The sequence below is a fragment of the Stegostoma tigrinum genome, chromosome 18 (genome assembly GCF_030684315.1).
Source record: "Stegostoma tigrinum isolate sSteTig4 chromosome 18, sSteTig4.hap1, whole genome shotgun sequence".
Taxonomy (NCBI): domain Eukaryota; kingdom Metazoa; phylum Chordata; class Chondrichthyes; order Orectolobiformes; family Stegostomatidae; genus Stegostoma; species Stegostoma tigrinum.
In genome coordinates, this window is record NC_081371.1 from 18,641,094 (window position 1) to 18,661,466 (window position 20,373).

General features: G+C 40.3%; 1 protein-coding gene across 5 annotated transcripts in view; it reads left to right on the forward strand.

Moving 5' to 3' along the window:
• Positions 1–20,373, forward strand: part of fgd4a (FYVE, RhoGEF and PH domain containing 4a) — a 206,416-nt gene that overhangs the window by 82,576 nt on the left and 103,467 nt on the right. Inside the window, exon 1 of one of the 5 annotated variants that reach the window (XM_048548481.2) lies at positions 14,098–14,203. The exons of 2 other annotated variants lie outside the window; for them this stretch is intronic. Coding sequence is in view for 1 of the 3 variants with exons in the window: in XM_048548478.2 (XP_048404435.2) it covers positions 17,962–18,049 (88 nt within the window). In the remaining 2 variants the exon portion in view is untranslated. Of the gene's footprint in view, positions 1–14,097; positions 14,204–17,932; positions 18,139–20,373 lie in introns of those variants that run through there. 2 more of the 5 variants (XM_048548478.2, XM_048548483.2) reach the window with 2 other exon arrangements.

Sequence of the window (20,373 nt, forward strand, 5' to 3'; positions counted from 1 at the left end):
AGTGACTTTTATTTAAATTGCACCTCTAACCTTTAACATTCTAAACTAATTCACGAGAAATATATTGATATAAACCTCATATTTTCAAATAAACTGTGGTGGCTGTGCACTTTAACTCTGCTATGGTTTTATTAATGACCCGATTTAGACATTAATAGTGAGGAAACCTTCAGTGTAGATTCAGTTTATGGGGTAGCATATTGAGATTTCCATTGCTGCACTGAGCATTCACATGAAACACATTCAGGAAAGCATATTGTATGAGAGTATGAAAAAGGAAAGATCCCACTACTCAACTTCCAAAATACCCATCTAACTACAGCTCTGTATCACTTCAGCTTAATACATCTACTGAAGCCCATTTTAGTATAAGTGTCACATGTCAAAGTACAGTTCATTGTAAATGCAAAATAATCTTAAACTTAGTCAGCATCTGTGAGCTTTAAAGCGGATAATAATGTTTTCTAAAACAATCCAGGATGATTTCTTTCTCCAAACTAAGGATGATATGACCAAATATACATCCTATACTCCTGCTATCTCTGAGATTACCGAATGTATTACAGTGTAGTGATGAAACTAAATTTGATGTTAATTTTTGGGGTTATTAAATCATTCTGAGATTATCAAACCAGTATTACCGTGAACTGACAGCAGATAATTTTCTAAATATGATGCTGGTTCATGTTCTGATTTGATTCATTAAAATTTCCTCTCTTGCTTCTCTTTTACCTTCTCACTTCTTTAAAGGGGGCATGGTTTTAAGTGATCTTTTGCCGCAGCACTGCACATGAAATGTATAAGTCCAAACTGCATTCTTTTGGATGTTGGATTTTGGTTTCCAATATAACCATGACAGTAAGCTCTCCTTCGGCCTTGTGCATTTGTGTTTGTGAATTGTCTTGCTAAGAAAGTCTGAATGATAAACCAGAAAATACCAAAATGGAACCTCTGTACACACCGACCTCCACAATGCAGCCTTACTAACTCTTGCAGATTATAAAAGATCATTCAGCCTTTCTGACACTGGGTCCAGATTCTCTGCATTATCCTAAGGCTGCTGACCTTTGCTGAGAACCCTATCCAGCCTGCATTTGCCAAGCTAGGAGGCCTCCTTTTGATACTGACTGGCACGAGAACCTCCAGCCTGCTGCTTAAAGGCTGGAGATAGGCTTGGAGGGAGTGTTGCCAAAGCTTGGAGCCATTGCTGAACCTTGGATCTGTCCTAGTCTTTCTTCCCTTTGCCTGGATCCCTTCTCTCAGCCATTTGTAGAGAAATATATATATTTAGTCGGCATTTGTTGCATATATCCTGATTTTCATCATTGTTACGCTTACAATGTCTTCCATGGCTCCCTGCTAAAAGTCGCAAAAACTTGCTTCCAATTAAAACATCGAAGTGAAAAACAAATCATACTCACCTCTTGTTAAGTCAAGCAAATATTTATGAACACTAAGAAATCACAGTTACTTCTGTAAACATCTTCCCAGATAGTTCCTGATAGACCCCTGCCAGATACCAGTTTCTATAAGTGCTGTGACCTCTTTCTTGGTCAATTCTTGCCAGCTCCGGGCCAGAAAACTGTCCTAAACATTTCACTGGATAAGCATCCCACCTCAACTGCAGTTATTGTCTCGCAATTGACCTGGCAGCTGCTAATTGCCCCATTGCTATATCATTCGGTGCTCTGAACCGTTGGAGATGGGAATCATTGAGCTACACACTGAGTACAGCCCAGCATTATTCTCAGGGGTTGTCATAAAATTTAGTAATGCTCCCCTTTGTTATAATAAATGTCTCAAAGTACGTCATAAATGGGCTAAAATTAAAACATAAATCAAAAGTGGGACTAGATGGAAAAGCTCATTTTTTGGGTTGTGTCAAAGAAGTTGTCTAAATGTTGCTTCCTTGCAATTGAATTTACTGTGTTTATTAACATTTAGAGAGATTGTGATTTCACTAAGCTATCACAGTACAAAGAAAATGTCTGAGTTTTAAGATTTTGATAAACCTTTTGTGGTTTTATGTTCAAAATATGTTAGAGAATGAATCACGAAACTGCAGGTTATAATTCATCACTAAACATTAGCCAGCTATTTTGGAAAATTCAGAGTGCTGAGGATAATTTGAATATCTTGTGTTGATAATCTTGAAGTTGAACCTTAGAAATTTTTGTAACCTTCTGATGTGGAAATATTGGAAATGTTCATCTTTTGGATCTACAACATATCACCAATCCTGATGCAACATGCGTTGTGAATCTGTGGAGATAACAAGAGCTGTAGATGCTGGAGTCAGAGTCAACACAGCGTGGAGCTGGAGGAACACAGCAGGGCAGGCAGCAGGAAAGTCAATGTTTTGTGTCGGGCCTCTTCTTCAGAACTGTAGAAGAAGGGCCTGAGAAGCATCTAAAGAGGGGTACTGACCCGAAACGTTGACATTCCTACGCCTCTGATGCAGCCTGACCTGCTGTGTTCCTCCAGCGCCAGTCTATGTTGACTTGTGAATCTGTGGAGTTCTTCAGCAGGCTGTTGAGTCTGGATCATTACATGCTAAGGGAATCGAGGCTATAGAGAAAAGGTAGGAAATGGAGTTGAGGTTTAAGGGTTTATCCATGCTGTCATTGAATAACACAGCAGACTCGACAGGCCTCTTTCTGCTCCTAAGTCGTATGATTTTAGTTTAAAAATGTGCAATGGCTGAAATAGGCAAACATAGAGGAAAATTCCAAGTTGCCTCTCCTCAAGGTTATTCACCCTGAAATAATTTGACATTTCAGGTTTTGGGAGCATTTGATATGTGTTGTGAAAAATATAAAGAATTTTTGTCTATGATGTATTTGTTTTTCCTTTATTGTTACTGTACATACTGAGTTAAAATCTTGATTTACTTATCCAGGTCAGAACATGTCAATGACAAAATAACAATCCGGTTCTATATACAAGCATAGTTAATAACAGCCTTCCATCTAAAATATTGTTACCCTGGTCACTTGACTCAAAATTCTATTAAATATGACTGTGGCTGGAGTGCCTGTGTGTAACCAAGACAGTAAATGACACAACACCATTTTCAGGATGCTGTTGCATCATTCAATTCAGGCTAGATTGCATAAAATCAGCTTCAGCTTCCCCCTCATTTGGAAACAGCAGGAGATAGTTTCAGATCAGCCGACATGCCAGGTGTCAGTAGCCAGTAGCTCATTTGCTAACCTCTGGGCATGAAGAGCCAGGAAATAGACAGGCGTAAAGCCTTTCACTTCTTGTTTACCTAGAAAACAATTTTAAAAAGGGCTTTCCTGTAAACTTCAAGATCCTGCCCTCAGGCTCAAACATGGCTCAGAAACCCAGAAGGCAAAGGAAACAGTACTTGCCTGTGATTTGCCCTGCATTAAGTAGGGCCAGAGGGCTGATATACCCTTCCATTAAGGATGGTAGGTGCGAATGTGAATCTCAGGGTGGAATGGGGTGGGGATTGCTATCATTCACAGGACGCAGCTCAGAAGAAGCAGTAGGATACTGTGCGAGATGACCAAGAGGAGTTGGATGGGGTGAGTGGGTTGTCCTACGATGGAGGTACCCACTTTCTAACATTTCCAACGTTAAATTGAAAAGACCTTTGTATCAGCTTCATTAATGGTCACAGATTCAGGAATGGGGATATTGGATGTGTGGAAACCCATCCGTCGGATGGCACGTGGCTGATGCTGAGCCTAGATAGGCAGTAAGGGTGTCAAAATTTGGCTGGATAGCTGGGTTGCCAACAAATTCTGTGAATCTAAGTTAACAGATAACTGACAAATCTCCACTTTTAGACAAGAAACCGTGATACCTATCCCCACATCCAGCTAAATAGCCTGGGAGGGGAGCCAAAGAGCCAGCAAATTGGCTGGCAGTGCTAATTTTCACAACCCCCACATCTCTGTTCCCAGACCCAGAAAAAAGTCATTTGACAAGGTCTCATAAGGAATGCAGACAGGGCTACAGAGCTACAAATTCAGAGAAATCCCAGTATGTTGTGCCAAACCCTGGACCATCCTATACCCCCTATTCCTGTAAAATTGACTCTTAGGGAAACGGGTGAGTTTGGATCTGGTTGAACATTTCTAAACTGATCCCAATTCTACTGCTTCTGTTTTAATGGAGCTGAGATGGAGGGTTGGGAGATTAATCCATTAGAGGAAAGAGGAAAGACCAAGTAATGAATATAATAATGAAATTACACATCTCCACTTTCACCTGCATTTTGTATTTATTCCTGACCAGACAGGTTTCTCTAGTCTAGCGAAGCTACATGTCTATAGGGAAGTGAGCTCTACTTTGAGAAGAGTATTGATTGTGAAGCAAATGTAAGAGGAGTGCTTCTTCCTTGCCCAATCAGCTTATTGCAATGCCTGACCACTTTACATCCTCTCTCTTGGGTTGTGAGCATCTCACCACACACACACGCGCACATGCATGCACAGACACACACACACACAGACACACACACACACACAAACACACACACACACACACACACACACACACACACACACACACACACACACACACACACACACACACACACACACACCACTGCCATCATTACCACCAGCATCGCACCAGCTGCACACTCCTTACCTGCTTCAGGACTACTACTTACTCTGGAACATCCTTCTTCCCACTGTCAACCATGTTGTCTTCAGGGTGTAAGACCACTTGATGAACAAAGATTCAAACTGTTCTACAAAAAGGAAATGCTTCAAAAAACGTTTCTCCTCTCTCAAATTTCCGCCCCTTACACCCACCCACCTATTATCTTTTTCTTCCTTTGGAATAAAGTATCTGGCCTCGTGGCAACCATGTCGATTGTCATTAACAATATCTGATTCACAACTGTCCTCCTTTAGGGAAGGAGATATGCCATCCTTGTATGTTCTGGCCTACAGATGACTCCACACACATAGCAATGTGGTTGACTCAACTGCAATAAATATCCTGCCCAGCAAGGTTCGCATGCCATGAACTGATAAATGGAGCTTACTTTAGTTGTGTAGATGGATAATCTTGTCTTCAAATTAGGCCAACCTGTAAAGTGGACAGTTTCCCTTCAGCAAATGAAATTTATTTTCTATTATTTATTGCCTTTGCCCTAAGGAGTGAAAGGAAACCTTGACATCAAGGTTGTCCCTAAAGCACACAACTAACTATCTCTTGAGATAGAGAAACTCATAAACTTCAACATATAGATGCTTTTGGATGAAATAGTTTGTTATGTTGTCCTTTGTGAAGAGTTATTAAGTCTCATGGCAGTGAGATCGTTCCAAGGGAACTGGAACCTGAATCCCATCTTCATATGCGGTAGGGCCTTACAGCTTACTGGAGGATGGTACTGTGTTGCCAACTAATTCCAACTGCAGTTTCTTTGATTCTAATTCCAACACAGCCTAGACTGTCCACACTCTTGAGAAGGGAGCCTATGTGGAAGTCTCCAGGCTGCACATTATCCTGTTCACTGGTGTGATGCCAGAATGCAAATTTGGATCACACAAGTTTGGTGAAAGAGTAGATGAGCTGTGTGCAAGTGTCATTTAAAGGACCTGGCACCTCACTTGCAGTTGAGTAGTTTTTAAGAACTCCTGCTATAGGAATATTTTCGAAGATGCTGCAATGAGTTCCCAGTTTTACCAGAGTGTAGGACACTCTCACAGACCTGGCAAGATTAACTGACTGATCATTCAACAGCTGCAATAGGTATGGACATAACAGCAACAGTGCCTTTGGGTCTAGGGAGATGGGCAAAAGCTCCAGACAGGACACTGCTAACTTTGAATCAGCCTTCCCTTTGCTGCTCCACTATGACATAAGGCTCTCTGACAGCCCAGTTATTGAATCCAGCATCTCAGCGTGCACCCACTATCAGCATTCTTCTGTACAATATCCCTGTAAAATCCTTGCTGGGGCCTTCACCCTCCAGTGACTACCCTTTAACCATCGTCTGGCTACAATCTGCTCATACCCCATGACTCACCAGATGTTGATCCCAGGTCTGCACTAGCTACCAAGGTATATACAGCAGTAGCACCTGAGCTGGTGACTTTGAATGCCAGATCAGGTGCTGGGACCTTAGCGTTGTGCTGTGCTGATGTTCCCCTTCTTCCTTCTTGGGTAACTGTGGCTGAGCAAGCAGCATTTACTACAAACCATTGAATAAAACCGAGGTAAACATGCCTAGATTCATGAATTGTGCAAAAATCCTTTGTTATTATATTCCACATTCCTGGAGTATATGTCACATGGCAATGCAAACTCCTTGCATTGTAGTGTCAGAAAGGGATGGTTAATGAGGTGAGGGATGGGGTGGAAGCAAAAGGCCCATGGTTCTACTATCAGAAGCTTACGCATCAGGCCAGACAGCAGGTGGGTAAGGTGGGATGGTCACATATTGCGTCCCTGTATTTGAAAAACAGGACAAATCCTTGTTTCGTGATAATGGGAACTGCAGATGCTGGAGAATCCAAGATAATGAAATGTGAGGCTGGATGAACACAGCAGGCCCAGCAGCATCTCAGGTGCACAAAAGCTGACGTTTCGGGCCTAGACCCTTCATCAGAGCGGGGGATGGGGTGAGGGTTCTGGAATAAATAGGGAGAGAGGGACATGTCCATCATGGGCCTCCTGCAGTGCCATAATGATGCCACCCGAAGGTTGCAGGAACAGCAACTTATATTCCGCTTGGGAACCCTGCAGCCGAATGGTATCAATGTGGACTTCACCAGCTTCAAAATCTCCCCTTCCCCCACCGCATCCCAAAACCAGCCCAGCTCTTCCCCTCCACCCACTGCATCCCAAAACCAGCCCAACCTGTCTCTGCCTCCCTAACCTGTTCTTCCTCTCACCCATCCCTTCCTCCCACCCCAAGCCGCACCTCCATCTCCTACCTACTAACCTCATCCCACCTCCTTGACCTGTCCGTCTTCCCTGGACTGACCTATCCCCTCCCTACCTCCCCACCTATACTCTCCTCTCCACCTATCTTCTTTTCTCTCCATCTTCGGTCCGCCTCCCCCTCTCTCCCTATTTATTCCAGAACCCTCACTCCATCCCCCTCTCTGATGAAGGGTCTAGGCCCGAAATGTCAGCTTTTGTGCTCCTGAGATGCTGCTGGGCCTGCTGTGTTCATCCAGCCTCACATTTCATTATCTCAAATCCTTGTTTAGTCCTGGTCTTAAGATATCCATGGGTTTATGTTTGATAAGAGGGCAAACATTGTGTTTTAGACGGGAGGCATAAACACAGCAAAACTGGATGAATGCATCAACAAATTGACACATGCATTAACTCCTTGCTTTGTTGTACCTGTGTTTTTGTACAATGCAGTTTAAGTTGACAGTCTTCATTGCCTTATGCAGGCCACGGCAGGAATAAAGATCATCTTTCCTGTGTTCCACATTCTGCAGGAGTTCCTCAGTCATGTATAATGGGCATACTAATGTTGCTGCCAGTTCCACTTGACATTCAGTTGAATTACACAGATTCCACTGAATGCAAATGCATTTCTCCTCCTTGAGATGCTTAAACAATAATAAACTCACAGTGTTTGTTTGGCAGGAGTAATCCAGGGTGTTGAACATTAAAATTCACTTTACAGATTACAATTAGAATTTTTAAAAAAACTTCACATTTTCTTGGAAATCCCCAATCTGTAATATTGTGTATTACAATTATGAGCAGCACTGCAATTTCCTATGCTGTTGTGATTGTGTTCTGTTGTAATCTGCAGTACATGCACACTAAACATCCCCTATATAATAATTAATGCCAACATGATGTTGCTTATGCTGCTGTCTAATGTTTTCCTCGATGGAGCTTACTTCTGATGTGCTGTCCATATGTTGTACCGGTTTTCCTTGGCCACAGGAAAGTCCATTCTATTGTGTTTCTGATGCTGAGGATTTCTGATAGTGTGAACAGAAATTTGTTTTGCACAGTTTAAGATTCCAGGGCAAACAGAAAGAAGTGCGTGCCAGCTGATTTATTTTAAATCAAGATACGGTGGTGACTCTAGATAAAGTCTTAAGTAAAGCCAGTGTAGAATGTGCAGAGAATTGAGCCCATGAAATACATTAATAGACTCAGTGACCGAAGTCATCAGCATTTAAGTCAAATGGGTAGCTGAGTGAAGAGGTATTATGCATAGGACATCAGACCAGGTAAACAGGATCACTTTTCATATGAACTCAATTTTAGTACAACTTTTTGGGTAAAGATGCCTGTTTTGATTAGATTCCCTACAGTGTGGAAACAGGCCCTTCGGCCCAAGCCCACACTGCCCCTTGAAGCATCCCACCCAGACCCATCCCCCTATAACCCACACACCCCTGAACACTACGGGCAATTTAGCGTGGCCAATCCACCTAGCCTGCATGTCTTTGGACTGTGGGAGGAAACCGGAGCACCCGGAGGAAACCCCCTCATGTTGTAATTTTTACAACAAAGTCCCCTTAAATTAATTGATGTCACCACATTCAATTGTTTGTCAGTTCTATGTTTGCATTAATGATTTTACGTTAGAGTAATTACTTGGGTTCAGAACTAATGGCTGCTCCAAAAGCATTTACTACAAACCGTTGAATAAAATCTAGGTAAACATACCAAGATTCAAGGATTGCACAGAAAATATTTGTTATTATATTCCACATTACTGGAGTATATCTCACGTGGCAATGCAAACTCCTTGTAATTGCAGTGTCAGCCTTGGTTCTGTGATAGCAGCCTTGGCTCTGAGTCAGAAGGTCAAACTTTCAAATCCCATTCCAGAGATTTAAGCACAAAATCCATGCAGACACTATGGTACATGCTGAATTGGTCAGGTTGCTATGTTTCAGATACCTCAAGAGGGTGCAATTGTCCTCTGTGCATGTTGAAGATCATTTGAAGAGTCAAGTAAACTTGTCTGGGGAGTTCATTCTTTTTCTATATTTAGCATTTTCTATTCTCTGTCTATCACTGTATATATTTATACAGATTTATGAGAAGAAGGCTCTACATTGAAGCATAACGGTAACTATCAGAAGAAACGCATTGTTGTGTGTAGCATGTTGATACTTAGTAAATGAATGAAGATTGTTTTTGGTGTTAGCCTAACACGTACACTCAATTAGAACCTGAAACAGATCCATGTACAAAGCAGCTGTGAGAGCAGTGAATTAACCTGAACCTGCCTGTTAGGCATTTCTAGTCAGCTTTCTCCTCATATCGAATAAATATTTCATGCTGAAAATTGCATTTTGGCGTTACCAAAGATTATAGAGAAATAACACCATGGTTTCACTGAACCAATAAGCTGGCACACACTTATGTCTGTTTTCCCTGGAATCTTAAACGGTGCAAAACAAATTTCTGTTCACACTATCAGAAATCCTCAGCATCAGAAACACAATAGAATGGACTTTCCTGTGGCCAAGGAAATCAGTAGAACATATGGACATCATATCAGAAATGAGCTCCACCTGACGAAAGCACTAGAGATCAGCATAAGCAACATCATGTTGGGATTAATTATTTATATAGTGGATGTTTAGTGTGCATGTACTGCAGATTACAACAGAACACAATCACAACAGCATAGGAAATTGCAGTGCTGCTCATAATTGTAATACACAATATTACAGATTGGGGATTTCCAAGAAAATGTGAAGGGATTTTTTATAAATTCTAATTGTAATCTGTAAAGTGAATTTTAATGCTCAACATAATAAAATGTGAGGCTGGATGAACACAGCAGGCCCAGCAGCATCTCAGGATGTGCTCCTGAGATGCTGCTGGGCCTGCTGTGTTCATCCAGCCTCACATTTTATTATCTTGGATTCTCCAGCATCTGCAGTTCCCATTATCACTGATACAATTTTAATGTTCAACACCCTGGATTACTCCTGCCAAACAAACACTGTGAGTTTATTATTGTTTAAGTATCTCAAGGAGGAGAAAAATGCATTTGCATTCAGTGGAATCTGTGCAATTCAACTGAATGTCAAGCGGGACTGGTAGCAACATCGACCCACACGCAACAATGCCTGCAGGTTGCGCATTAAATTTATCAGCCACTTGATAATTTATCGAACTGGATTAGAGGTAAGCCATCTTCAATCTTGCCTAAAATAAAGAAAAGACACATTTTAAAATATTTGTGTGTACAGTGCTTGGAGGTGGGTCCTTGACTCATTATCTACTGATGCTTCATTCTGAGCTGGCTTCTTGGCCATTTTTGTCAGTGGTAGTTTGCCATTATCTTTGCTTCTCAGAGGGCACTGCCAACAGACTGGTCCCTGGGCCAGCCAATCTGATACCAGACCTACAAACATGCACCTTGTGCTTTTGACCTGCTCTTCATTACACTCTTACCTGCCTCCATCAGACAAACAGGAGGATGAAAGAACACAGCAAGCCAGGCACCATCTTGAGGAAAGGAGCAGTCAATGTTTTGGATATTACCCTTCTTCACGAACCATCATCACCTTAGCTATTCCTTATGATACTCTCAAGCACCCCCACATCACACTTGATCAATCATCTTTCAGCCTGGCATTGTACCCTAGCATCCTGGATGCACACCCCCATTGACCCACCAACCATCATTCTCAGCCTTTCCTCTCATTTACCCTTGACTTTCCCAAGTTCAACATTAACATATCCTCATTCACCCTTGATACCCCTTCATTCAGGCTTGAGCCTTTATTAATAGACAATGATCTTCCCTCTGCCTCCTTTAACTCTTCATAGGGCCATCTTTTCTTAGAGAGCTGCAGCCCTCCCTTCTCCAACCATCTCAGACTAGACGCCCCGGACAGCATTGTGAACCAACAGTGCAGCCACTTTCCCATATGAAAAATGCAGTCCAATTCACTCCAAAACCGCCATGAAGACTATCTCACTAGCTGTGCACCAATTCTGACCAGCCGTGAATCTGAAAGCATAAGTTTCTTATTTGCTGGTGGCTTCATTTTTAAATGCATGTTAATCTGGTGACCATATCTTTGAATGAGTGTGTATGACATGTTAAGATATTAAAAATAATCCCAATGTTTCTCCCACTGTGAGGAAGGTGACATTTTGCCTCCTGCATAACTAAATGCCATTCCTCCCCAACAACACCTTCTTTCCTGCTTCTCGGAACGTCCTGAGGTCCCACCTCCATGTTACATGTTAACCCTTCTTCAGACTCTCATAATTTGTTGGTTTACATGAAAGGGAAAAATGGGAATGAAAATAGAGAGGTGCTCTTCAATACTTTGTGCTGAAACTTTTTAACTGAGTGTCTTGTTTATGTATTATGCTTAACAAAGTTGATAATAGAGAATGGGTGCACAGAAGAATAGTTGGTTGTCTCGCAAGTCATTTTAAATTTCCATACTGATCTGAAAAGTTCCAATGAACTATTTTCTGTTGGCTCTCCGCAAAAATGAAAGTGTTGCGAGCATTGTATCTAAATATTGGTATATGAGGATTCATGATTCTCCACGGGTTACCAAAAAGAATATTAAAACTTAGTCAATTACATAGCCAGGTCATGAGAACATGCCAGATGGCTAAACTTTATTAACCATTTTTATCATCCTAATTGGGCAACACCCTGGTGTTCTTTTGATGGAATCAAATTAGTGACATAGAATAGTCGGGGAATCGAAGCCTGTATTCACCTCGAGTTGTGTGATTCATTCAAACCTTATTCACTTTCCAGCAGCAGAGCAATTAATTTCATACTGCACCTTTAGGAAAGACACCATAGAGTCTAAGGTGATTAAACTCTTACAGAAGCTTTTCAAAACAATATACATGTAACAAGATAATTATCCACTATTCACTGCAGTAAAACTCTCACTCCATGTACTTCCTTTAACTTGATTAACTTTTTTAACTTGATCTTCATTGCTCACTGGCTGTTTAAAGAAGTTGTACAAAATAACCATTCTAAAGTATGCCTTTTGCATTTTTTTTTAGAATTTCCAGGACTTTGTTATACAGAGGACCTCATTTATATGATTTAAAAGAAATATAATGGCTATTGCTTGAACGAGATGGGAAATAGACTGTACTGAATTTAAGGTTTACTGTTCATATTTTAAACCTTTCCTCTTCTTGTACTTTCTTTTCTGCAAGTAAGCAGAGTTCATTAAAATGCAGTGAACTCAGCTGTGACATAGAGTAGTGTACTCAACGCTTCTATATTTAAACAAAAAAAAACAAAGAACTGTGGTTGGTAATGTGAGAGTTTTACGATTAGAGAGAGCAAGCACTGAAAATTGCTTTGGTTCTGAAGAATTAGAACTGATTTTTTGCTTAGGGAAAATCCACAGATTGAAAAGCTTTTCAGGGAGTCCACTGAAGACCAGATTGAGATCTGATACAAACAGTTTTTTTCTGAGAAAGGAGTTATTTAAGAACAATTAGGAAATAGTTTACCTCAATGTAAGGGTTTTAGGTTGAAAATTCCAAACCAGAAATTTTTCGTTAGAACATTGAAGGGGTTATTCAAAGATAACAAGCTTTAAGCTCAGCTGTCTGAATAATCAAGAAAAAGACTAGCAAGTTCTGAAGACCAGGAATTGAAGAAGTCAAGATGGTTAAGTCAAGCATATACTTGTAATACAAAAGGGAGCTTTCTCTCTCTCTCTGGTACTTGCATACTGTAAGGGATAGTATTAAGAATATATGGGATTGCATTTGAAATGTTTTGAGATATATTTTGAAATATTTCAAATTGTGTTTAATGTAAATAGTTTATTCGATTGTATCTGCATTCCTTTGGTGTAATAAACTCCTTTTTATTGTTAAAACCAAATCTGCAGCATTACATGCTTATGATTCAGTGAAAGACCACTATGTTAAGTTAAGGTCAACTGGAATCTTAACAACTGGTCAAGGAGAAGACAAAGGCAAGGATTATTTTCTGTGTTGGATTTCAAAATAACATAATGTGCTGTACCTCAATGCTAAATACTGCTGTACACAGTAATCATAGATATACCAAGCTCTGTTTTACAGTTACATTCGGTCAGAAATAATTTATTTTCTTATTATGTTCATGTCCATTTTGTAATGTGGTCTGATGCAGACTTCCAGCCTCTAGAATCCTTTTGTGTTCTAACTCCACTCACATTGTGGTTTTTATGCTCCAGGGTCTAATGACCTTACACAATAATTGTCAATTCATGAATCATGTGCAATTGGTCCAATTATGTTGATGTTATCCTGAGGGAGGGTCATTTTAGATTTAGTGTCAAGTCTTTATATTTTATAGACTTTATATTCACAGGATAAATGGGATAAATTTGACACCAGCAGGAATCACAGCAACATATTATCTTTAATGTAGTAAAACATCCCAACAGCATTTCACACTGAAGCTTGTGAGGACATGTTGCGCGCAATAACTAAATGTTTGATCAAAGAAGTCAGCTTTTTGGAAAATTTGAAAAAAATCAAAAATAAATGGCAGAGAGTGTTGGGATGGAATTTCAGTGTTTAGGCCCAGCCACCAGAGGTGAGATGATCATTTCAGTGATTTTTGCCAGCAGTGCAAGGAACAAAGCCTAAGCTAAGAAATCAACTGGGTGAGTCTTGTAGAATAAATAGGCCATTTGGGTCATGTATAACTCTAATGGTCAAACATTCACTGTTGTTGTGTCCAGTTCCTGGAGCTCATTTCCTTACAGCGCTCGCAACGTGTGTCCCTACATCACATGGACAACAATGATTCAGGTAAGTGACTGACAACCACCAGCTCAAGGACAGTTAGGGATGGAAGTAAATGTTGGACTTCTCTGGAGAGCTCACATTCCCATGGGCAATTAAACAACAATTCTTTAATTTCGAGGCTAAGGTGGCAGTTTTGATCAGCTATTATAAAAGCTGCAACTTTTGCTCAAAGCTATTAAAAAGCATATATCAAAACACCATTCCAAAAAACTTATAGCCGAGTCTGTGGCTTTGATGACATTAAAATTCACTCCCTTTTGCCAGGAAGAAGGAGGTCAAAGGGAGGAATATACACTTAAAAATGCAATTGAAACATGCCTGCTGCCATTTTAATTAATATATTTAAGTCAGGCTCCTGCAGTGCAATTGGAAGCCTGATTTAAATTTAGCAGCTGCTGGCTGCCTTTCCCTGGGTTTGGGAGACTGGAAACAAAATGGAGATGAAAGCTGCTGGCTGAAAGAGGTAAGTGCTTTTTTTATCACTCTCCCCCGATCCGGGACCTGCAGTCCCTTTCTAGTTACCAGAAACTGTGCTGAATAATTCTTGGTTGCATTGTCCTCTCACTGTTTTTTTGCATCCAGCAGTCAGCTTGTCATTTTGTCTGGTTGCTGGGTGGATATGGAGGGGTGAAAGAAAATGAAGATCTCTGCTGGTAAACTTAGTAGAACCTTGACATCTCAGACCTTGTCAGATTTCCCCCAGCACTCTATTGCACCAGCCCCAATACTATGGAAATACTGAGGTCCAGTTGTCTGTTCCAATGTTTTAGATTCTATATGTGTTGCTTTTATTTAAATGATAATGATGCTCAGAAAACAACCTAACAGACATTTGTGCTATATTTTTTGCTGCTGAAGAAAGCTGATAAATGTGGAATCTTCTCCATAAACTACATTTTCAGCAGAAATAGCTAAGTAATAATATTGAGAATATGCACAATATAGCTTATTTTCATTAGAAATTCAATAGTACATTTTCAGTACAATAGAACTCTTTTAGTAATGTGGGACACTGCATTCTGTCCAACTGTAGTTCTTAGCAGTGGCATCACTACATTGTGTTCAAATTTGTTCTGCCTTTGCAAAAGCGCACAATACAACCAGGCCTGCATTTCACTCTCTTGTGTCGAATGCAGAAGCACTTTCAATGGACAGCAACAAATCTGCAGTATCTTCCCCATATGAATGTTCTCTGTGCAAGGCAATCACACTGTTTGGGGGAGGGAAATTCTTCCCACCCTGACATCCAAGCTCATGAGATAGTAGGAACTGCAGATGCTGGAGAATCTGAAAGGTGTAGAGCTGGATGAACACAGGAGGCCAAGCAGCATTAGAGGAGCAGGAAGGCTGACATTTCAAGCCTAGACCCTTCTTCAGAATTCCTATTTTTACAGCCTCCCTGCTTCTCTGATGCTGCTTGGCCTGCTGTGTTCATTCAGCTCTACACGTTGTTATCCAAGCTCATGTGTTTACCAGCAGATGGCGTTAGGCATGATGAGGACTACAAATTGGCTGAATTTTTTCTTTCAAAAGGGAATTGTAGGATCCTCATTATTGCTATTGACTGAGTTCTGTATTGTTTTAAATACAGAAGCTTCTTGCTCCGAATGACTCCACCATAGTGGTGCTATTAACCACAAAGCTTAAATTTGCTTATTACAAATAACATTATTATAAATTTCAAAAGATATGAAGGGTCCACAAATTAAATCAACTATGAAATTTCCACAGCGGCAGTGAGATTGTACCCAGCTATTGGGCTGACAGAAGATAAGTAGAATCTTTAAATCTAAACATAGTGCCTACGTGTCAGACATCTTCTGTCTAAAATCAGGGTATATTTGATCACACCATTGTTCTTAATTTGGGCAAAGCATTTTAATATAAAAATTGAATGTACTTGGGTAAATAGTTTCAGTTTTCTCACTGTAAACAAATTCTTTTTTGCACTCTTGAATAGACTAACAATTGTATATAGATACAAAGTAGGTAGCTCAGAAAAATACAGGTTGGTTAATATCTTAACAATGTTCTTCATTAAAATAGAATATTTTCTTAGTTTGGCTTCAAATTCTCCACCTTCATATTAATTTGGGGGAAATTACATCCGTATGTTATTACAAAAAACATTGTCAAGGTGACAATTAACCTGTTAGACTTCACGGAAAAGTAATCAACGTGTCAATTAATCATAAATTCCTCAGCCTCTTCTTGAATAGCAGGGCAGCCAACAGCTTCAGAAATTCAGCAGGTATTTCCATTCAATTAGACTTTTAATTAATCTGTCAATTTATAATTGGAACCTACTGAATGTATAAGAGTGATCCATCTCTTTAAGCAAAGTTTAAACTTGATGTTTGTATACCTGTTTAATAATGTGCAGTTATGGTAAACCAAGGAAATCAAAAATACTTACGATACAGAAGTACTTTGGCCCATTTGTATGTGCTATCCGTTTGAAAGAAAGATCATGTTTGATCCACACACCCACCTTTTGTCAGTCACCTTGGAAATTCCTTATCATTGAAACTCTACAGTGTGGAAGCAGGCCATTTGGCTCATCAAGTCCACACAAATCCTCTAAAGAGCATCCCATCCAGACCCACACCCCATCCCTGTAACCCTGCATTTTGCATGGCTAATCTACCTAGCCTGCATATCCCCTGGGCTCTATTGGCAATTTAGCATGGCCAGTCGACCTAACTTGCACATCTTTGGACAGTGGGATGAAACCAGAGCACCTGGAAGAAGTCTGCACAGGCACAGGGAGAATGTGTACACTTCACATAGACAGTCACCTGACAGTGGAATTGAGCCCAGGACCCAAGCATTGCTAATCACCATGCCACTCTTATCAGCAAGTATGTGACTAGTGGCCTTTTAAAATTAATATAAAATCTGCTTCCACTACCTTTTGCAAGTGGAAATGCGTCAGTCTGAATGAAATCATTTCTCATCATCATTGCTCTAGATTTTTGATCTAAGACTACATTAAATCTATGACCTTGCCAGAGGGAACAGTCTTTTTATCCTATCTAATCTGTGAAAACTTTTCATCTCCTTGAAACCTTTATTAGGCTATCTCTTCACGTTCTTTGTTCCAAAGAGAATTTTTCCAAACTCTCTAATATTTGTGTTCTGCAAAACATCTGATTTACTTATGTCAGTGAAAGGCTCAATGTTATATTTTTAATTGATTGTAGTAATTGTAAATAGAACTTAAAGGGAAGATTCTAGAAAGGTTCCCCCAACACAGACCCAAGCAGCATTAATAGAGGTCACTTGTGAGGCAGATAAGTAGCATATAACAGCTACAAACACCACTCTCTGGACATCTCTAACATCTACTTCCTGTGCCTGAGGATGTGGAGTGATGAGGAGCAGGGGTGGTTGAAGATGGAGGTATTGTGGGAGGGAGGAAAAGGAGGTGTGGAGTGGGTGTTCTGGGTGTATAGGTCATCTTTTACATCGCCATACACCTCAAACCCCTCAACCCCATACCCCTCCCAATAGTTGATCCTAGAGCAGGAATTTAATAATTGAAAAAAATTGTTTCCTTTACATCAGTATTGTGAGCCGCTGACCACGTCTGCTCTGTCTGTTCCTGTGGAAGCCTGTCTACTCAATTTCAGTGTGCGTAGCAACCTTCATAAATTCACTGGGGTTGAATTAGGCAATGGAGCAGGAACTCCTGATATGTGATGCCCCATCCAAAATTCTGCCCCCCCTTGCTGTTAATTGCTATGCAAACAGTCAATAGAGGTTTTGCCCATTAAAGGGGGAGTAAATTCCAACAAAATGGAAACTCGGTCAAACTAAATCCACAGAATTATGGAATACGAGTAGGAATCTTAACGTGTCTCGGGTCCAAAATATCAGCATTGTGTTGTCTCTTACTTTCACTGTATTGCTAGAAGTACAACATTGCAATTTAAAAACTGCCTGGGAGACTCCAGACTGTTCCATGTTACTAGCAATACGTTGAAGATTCTTTTCAAACCGCTGCGAAATATTGAAGTGTTAGAACCCAAAATCTTTTGCCTTGTTAAAGGGCAGGAATACCTGCTGAGCATGCTCAGTCAGCACTGCAGCTTTTTTTTCTGTTCAATGTAGTACAATGCCAGCAATTGTAATGCTGTTAACAGCAGTCACATCCTCCTGCCAGTAGTTTTAATAGATGTAGTTGCCTTGGAAACAGTCATCTGCTCATTCCCTATTGGAATGCAATTGTTCCTCCAGTGCTGGGGTCGGCAAGAAGCAGGACATCGCGTGCAGAGGAAATATCTAAGACGCAGTGTGCTAATAAGAGGTAAGTGCTTGATTGGTGGATGAGTTGAATGGAATTTATTGAAATCCAGCAATGCTGCCAGGCAGGGCAACTAGCCCTGCTTTCATAAGGTCAGTACTATTAACAAACATAGGGAATTCTACATTCATCTCGCGTGTTTTTATTGATTTTTATTGTTGTGTTGTGTGGCTTGTTTCAAGGGAAATTAAAAGCATTTGCCATAACAAGCCAGTTGTTGAAACTTGGAGGCTTGGTAGGTAATCTGCTTTTAATGTGTAATGCTTACAGAGAAGGGAGACATGGAGGATTTGTGGTGTTAAAACCATTACTTGTGGCCTTAAGCATTAGATTGAAGGTTATATGAAACAATACTCAAGCCCTTCAGAACTGTATTAAAAGGCAGAATCAGTGAGCTTCACACTCATATTGAGCATTGACTTTGTTCATATTTGGAAATCTGTTTCAACTTTCAAGTCTGATATTAACGGCCGAGATGACTGCTGATGCTTTGTGTTAATACCTACTGCTGGTGCAGAAATGGTTTTTGAACACATGCATATTTGCTTATCATCTCTTCTTGCTTCCTGACTATTCCTACAAACTGGTTATGAAGCTGTTCAGCCATTACCTAACCTTAGAGGTTTAGCACTGACTGACTGGTTTTGGTGTAGCAAAGTCCTAGTGTGAATGAGGTATCGCAGCGATATGTACATTTTACACCTACTGATGGTGGCAGCCTTTTTAAATATTCATTACAACAATAAGTAAATATTGTTAATGGTTAAGTAAAGAAGTAGTAAGTAACCAGAGAATGAATGAAAAATTAGCAGAGAATTTGGAATCTGTGGAGATTTGTTAATTATTATTTTTGAGGATTTGGTAAAATGTCGTCTTTATGTAAAAAGTATTGAAATGAAAATAATCTTTCCAAAAATATCCTTGAATCATAGTGTTCTTCAAGGTGTGGGAAGTCAGTCATTTACATACAGATGACGTTTCAAGTTATTTTTTCCTTGGAATCTGCATTAAACCCTTGCAGTTAAGATTCAACACTGATTTGATCAAGTAAATCTTCATCTATTCTAAAATAGACCATAATTCTAGTTCCAGGACTGCATCATTATGGCCAGATTGCAATGCAAGAGTGATGCCAAAATTGTTCGTTCAGTTCTTGCACTGGCTCAGGCTACCCTGAAGGATTCTCCTTCTCAACCTCTCCCCTCTCTTAGTGATTGTTATGAGATCAGCCAGGTGGACCTCATAAATTATTGGCCCTATTCACCTGGTCCAACTCTGGCTGACAGATATAAGCAGTAGTGTCAGAGGTTCTGTTCTCACTGAGAGCTGGCTGTGAGGAAGCCGCACCAGTGCCAATTACCATGCACATAGAAATAAAGGGTGAATTAATGACAGAATACTGGCCTCTGTGGAGTTATTTCAGCCTGACCTGAGGTATGGTGACCCTCAGGTTAAACCATCACCATTTGTCTATTTCTAATGAGTGATCTGGTGATTGGTCTTATTGCCTGGTAAGACTTTGGGAACTTTGCCTTTTCTCCATTTCCCATAATGCCTTTTACAAACTGACCTTGTCTGGGCAACATGCATCCTTCAATTCCACATTGAACCTTTCTCAGTCAGGTTTTTGCCCCTATTATAGAATTGAAATGGTCATTTTCAAAGTCATGAAATACATCCTGTATGAGACTATGGTTAATTATCCCTGCTCATCCTCTGACTTGTCTGCACTATTTGCTCTTTATCTCTATGGAGTTTAAAAATAAGGTAGTCCTGCTCCAACTCTACATGGTGTTGGTGAGGCAGCATCTAAACTACCATCTACAGTTTAGATTCCTGGACTTAAGAAAGGATATATGGGATTGGAGGATCAGGGGAGATTTAATAGTCTGATTTCTGGGATAAAAGGGTTGATTTATCATGCATGGTTAAAAGCTTAAGTCTTTATTCATTAGTTGTTAGAAGAATAAAGAGAAAGTCAGCATTAAGTAAGTCTAATAGGAAGAACAGGCAGGGCCGGGTTAATGAACATTGCGGGATTAGTGGACTGAAGTGTATTGATTTTAATGCAAGGCTTATAACAGTAAGACAGGTAAGCTATTATGTGTAGAGGTAGAAACCCTGCAGATGCTGGAATCCAAGGTAGATAAACAGGAGGCTGGAAGAACACAGCAAGCCAGGCAGCATCTGGTGGAAAGGAGAAGTCAACGTTTCAGGTATTACCCTTCTTCAGGACATCACGCTATAAAGGCTTGATCTCTATATGGGATTATGATGTTGTAGCCATGACAGAAACTTGGTGAGAGATGGGCTGGACTGGCGCCTCA